The sequence below is a fragment of the Penaeus vannamei genome, chromosome 30 (assembly GCF_042767895.1).
Source record: "Penaeus vannamei isolate JL-2024 chromosome 30, ASM4276789v1, whole genome shotgun sequence".
Lineage (NCBI taxonomy): Eukaryota > Metazoa > Arthropoda > Malacostraca > Decapoda > Penaeidae > Penaeus > Penaeus vannamei.
In genome coordinates, this window is record NC_091578.1 from 5,852,567 (window position 1) to 5,857,566 (window position 5,000).

The following is a 5,000-nucleotide window of genomic DNA, read 5'->3' on the forward strand; positions in this document are numbered from 1 at the left end:
AAAAAATAGAAAGAGAGAGAAAAAAAACTCACTCGAATTTTAACCCAACAAGACCACGGAGCAATCCAAGGGCAAGATTCTTGAGCGAGGAACAAGAAAGAATTGAGCAAGACATAAATAACACATTCGGGGCAAAAATATGCATCACTTCTGCACGCGCATGGTGACCTCCGTGACGCCAAAAAAATAAAAATAAAAAAAGAAAGAAAAAGAGAAAAGACATTGAAAAAAAAGAAAGAAAAAGAGAAAAGACATTACTCTGCTGATCTTTTTATATGTATTTTTTTATTACCTTAATTTCTCAAAGGATTGGGAATTTGCTGTGAATTTAACCGCGGGTCTACACCGGTCCTCCCCCCCCCCCTCTCCCGTGCTATCGTCGCGGTGAAAATAATTTCCGAGGGAAATTATGTGCGAATACCTTATCAATAATCATAGTAGGAAAAGACGATAATATGCGTTTATTTTTTTTCCATCTCTCTCTCTGTCTGTCTGTCTCTATCGGTTTGTCTGTTTGTCTCTGTCTCTGTCTCTCTGTCTCTGTCTCTGTCTCTCTCTCTCGTTCTCTAATTCTCTTCTGATATCGTAAACTCTCTCTCTCTCTCTCTCTATTTCGTTCTCTCTCTCTCTCCCTCCCTCCCCCCCTCTCCCTCTTCCGACGGCGCAAAAACAAAAGGAGAAGGAGGTATAATTTAAGATAATTTCAGTTTGCGCGGGAAAGTTTCGGTGACGGAGTGTTCGGTCGATAAAGCTGCTGATGGCGCAATAACATCGATTCTAATTATTTCGTCCGATTTAAATATGTGACGTTTATCACCGAGAGAGAAATTGCAGTTTGTGATATGTTAGTGTGATTATGGGTGTTTTTGATTATCGTGAGTTTGTCATTATTGATAGAGCTTGCGGAGTCTAATCGCTTTTCTCATTTTCTCGTTTTTTTTCGCAGGCTCTCACTCTTTTTATTTCACCGTCTCTGATTTTTCTTCCATCCTGTCTTTCTCTCTCTCTCTCGCTAGCGCTCTCTATTTATCTATTTATCTATCGGTTTACCCATCTCTATCTCTGTGTCTGTCAGTCTATTTATCTCCTTCTCTCTATTTCCCTCTCCCTCGTTATATCTCTCTTCCTCATTCCTTACCTCCTCATATCACCCATTCCCCCTACCCCTTATTCCACAACCTCCCCCTCCCCCACCCTCTCCTCTCCTCCTCACCCCACCCTCCCCTTCCCCTCCCCTCAACCTAACCCTCATACCCCTCCCCCACCCAACCTTCATACCCTCACCCTTAAGTACCCCCCAACCCTCCCCCTCCCCCCAAGCAACCCTCATACCCCCACCCTTAAGTCCCCCCCACCTTCCCCCTCCCCCTCCCTATCCCCCCCCCTCCCCAAGCAACAACCCAAAGACCTTACAGATGCAGGAGTAGTTCACGCCCTTCCTGATGGAGCGTTTGAAGAAGCAGGAACACCCGTCGCAGCAGAAGACGCCGTAGTGCTTCCCGTAGGACTTGTCGCCGCACACCTGGCACAGCACAGGCACGGGGAGGGTCCTTCCTGAAGGAGGCGCAGCAGGAGGAAGATCGTTAATTGGGGAATGGCTGACAGGTGTTAGAGAGAGGAATGGAGAGAGGAAGAGAGAGAAGAGAAAAGGAGGGAGAAGGAAAGAGATGAAATGGATAAAGAAGAGTTGGTGGTAAAATTGGAGAGAGGGAAGAGAGAGAGGGCGAGGAAAGGAGAAGGATGAAATTGATAAAGAAGATTTAGTGGTAGAGAGAAGAAAGGAGAGAGGAAGAGAGAGAAGAGAAAAGTAGGGAGAAGGAAAGGGATGACATAAATAAAGAAAATTTGGTGGTAAAGAATGGAGGGGGGGAAAAAGAGAGAAGAGAGAAAGAAGACGTATAAGGTAGGATAGCGAGACAGGAGAAAGGGAAATGTGATGAAATACCGAAAGAGCAATAAAGAAGAAAACAATGTTGTAAAACGAATCAGCTGATGAAATTACGAATATAAAGCTGATGATAAAATTGTGGTGGCAGTAATAAGAAGCATAACGACGTCAATAATATGAGCATCAGTATTGATTGAGACTAAAAATAATAACTATAAGCATGGATCCTCGCACACACTAGCATACAAGTCAACAAACTGTCACACATCAGCGTATCTTTGCTGTTCCGAGACACTGGAGATAAGGTCTCGCGGTTATCGGACGACAGGGCAGAGACAGGGTTATTGTCTCTGGGTTATCTACCAAATATTTCATGACAGTTTCAAATTATTTACGTCTCCCATATTCAGTAAGACAGAACACAACTGAAAGTGTAAAAGCGTATGTCTCAATCTTCACTCGGGAGTCGCGCAACTGTCGAGCGACTTTCACGAGACGGTCAAGCGACAAAATCGCGCGACTTTTGTTTGTACTGAGCGACTGGTGCAACATTCCCTCTATATTCAGAGATCGTGCTTTGCGATATTATACCTTTGTGGTACAAGATAAGATAACAAGAGCTTCGTCAAAACAACGGTCATGATAATCAAAAACGGTAATGATGATTCAAAAAGTATGATAATGACAATAGGAGTTATCATTACATGTCTAGCAAAAAAGGGCATAATACGCAGAAATAATCACAAAGAATATCAACAAAAGCATGATAATGACAATAAAAAGTTACCATTATATGTCTAGCAAAAAAAAAAAAAAAAAAAAAAAAAAAAAAGATAAATAAAAGAATAAAAAAAATAAAGAAAAGAAAAAAAGGGTAATAAAACGTACAAATGATCACAAAAATATCAACAAAACCATAAACAACAAAAGCCAGTTTATACCTCACAGCAATAACAACCACACTACCGCATGAATAACTCCAATAACTGGAAATAACTCCTAACATGCAAAACGGGCCAGAGAACCGGAGACGAAAGAGCGAATTGCGAGAAGTTATTATCAGACATTAAAAATAACAGAAAAGAAAAAGAAGAAGAAGATATAAACATAATACACAGAAACTTAAAGAGGAAAATGAGGCAATAGACATTAAAAAGAAAAGGAAAAAAAGTATAACACACAATAAAAGTTAAAGAGGAAAATAAAGCGATAGACAGTAAAAAGGAAAAGAAAAAAAGCAAAAAAAAAAAAAAAACATAATGCACAAAAACTTACAGAGGAAAATGAAGCGATAGACATTATATAAAAAAAACGTAATGCACAAAAAAATAAAGAGGAAAATGAAGAAATAGACATAAAAAAGAAAGGAAAAAAAGGAAAAAAAGAATAATACACAAAAAGGTTAAAGAGGAATATAAAGCAACAGACATTAAAAGGAAAAGAAAAGACGAAAAAAAAGTATAAAACACAAAAAAAGAAAAAGAGGAAAATAAAGCAATAAACGATACACTAAAAGATTAAACGAAAACACACACACGAAAAAGACAAAGATTATCATTACGGACACACACACACGCACACGAACACCGCAAAACACGCACACACACATATAACCGTTTGCTTACATGTGCGTGTGTGCGTATGTTGCATCCCTTGCAATAACATTAGACAATGAAGTATGAACACGTGCTAGGGTAATAATTCTGCAATTGATTAGCAATGCTGATCGATGGGGTGAGGGGAGGGGGGGGAGGAGACGGGGAGGAGGAGGAGGTGATGGGGGTGTGGAGTGAAGGGGGGGAGAGGGGGGAGAGGGGGAGGGAGGAGTGAGGGAGATCAAGAAATTGACTTAAAACCGAAAAAAAGAGCGTCAGTATTATTATAAACATTATTGTTATTATTATCATTATTACTATTATTATCATTGATATTATCATTATTGTTATCATTATCCTTATTATCGCTAGCATCATTATAATCATTATCATCTCTGCTGTTATTATAATGATTATTATTGTTATGATTATCATTCATATCCTTATAATTTATTATTGTCATTATTATTATTATCATTATTACTACTAATAATTATCATTATCATTACTACTACTACTACCATTATCATGATTACTATTATCATTGTTATCACTATTATTATTAATAGTAATATTATCATCATTACCATCATCATTATCACTATCATTATCATCATTATATTACTACTATTACTGGTATCACTAGTATCAGCCCTTCAGCTAGAGTCACTCAGCCATTCAGTCAGTCAGTCAGTCCATCAATTAGTGCCCCCGTTCAGTCAGTCAGTCCACCAGTTACAGAGTCAGTCAGTCAGTCCACCAGTTACAGAGTCAGTCAGTCCACCAGTTACAGAGTCAGTCAGTCAGTCCACCAGTTACAGAGTCAGTCAGTCCACCAGTTACAGAGTCAGTCAGTCAGTCCACCAGTTACAGAGTCAGTCAGTCAGTCAGTCCACCAGTTACAAAGTCAGTCAGTCAGTCAGTCCACCAGTTACAGAGTCAGTCACTCAGTCAGACCTTCAGCTACAGAGTCAGTCAGTCAGTCAGTCCACCAGTTACAGAGTCAGTCCTAAATTAGGTTAAGGCAACCCCTCAACTCAAAAAGTTATGAACAGATTTTTATGATTAATTTATTCATTATCATTATCTATTTCTTATTAATTTATTCTTTTTATTATTATTATTATTTTTTTTTTACCTCAGGTGTGTCTTTGCCCAACTTGAGATGCTATTAAATTTTAGTGACGATCCGGATCTAGGAATTTTTAAAATGATTCATCAGCATTATGAGATGGGGAAACACCCGTGTACTTGAGAAAGAGGTGATTTTAATGTAATTCTGTAAGTGTGAATATTTCTGTTGTATCAGTGGTCATATTGCCTTGGCGGAGGTATGCGCTCTCTGAGTGCTGCTAGTTATTTTTATTATCACTATTATTATCATTGTCATTAATGTTATTATCATCATGATCATCATTCTATTACGTATATATGGATGCACACACAAGCAAACACTAACATATACATACACACATACACAGGCACACAGACACACACACGCACACACACACATACAC

The 5,000-nt window shown here is 38.8% G+C and overlaps 1 protein-coding gene across 1 annotated transcript in view; it reads right to left on the reverse strand.

Moving 5' to 3' along the window:
* The window catches only part of LOC113824014 (nuclear receptor subfamily 2 group E member 1), a gene marked incomplete in the record, with an annotated part of 46,611 nt that overhangs the window by 27,331 nt on the left and 14,280 nt on the right, over window positions 1-5,000 (reverse strand). Inside the window, 1 exon segment of the mRNA XM_070142869.1 lies at window positions 1,414-1,554. Coding sequence (XP_069998970.1) covers window positions 1,414-1,554 — 141 coding nt within the window.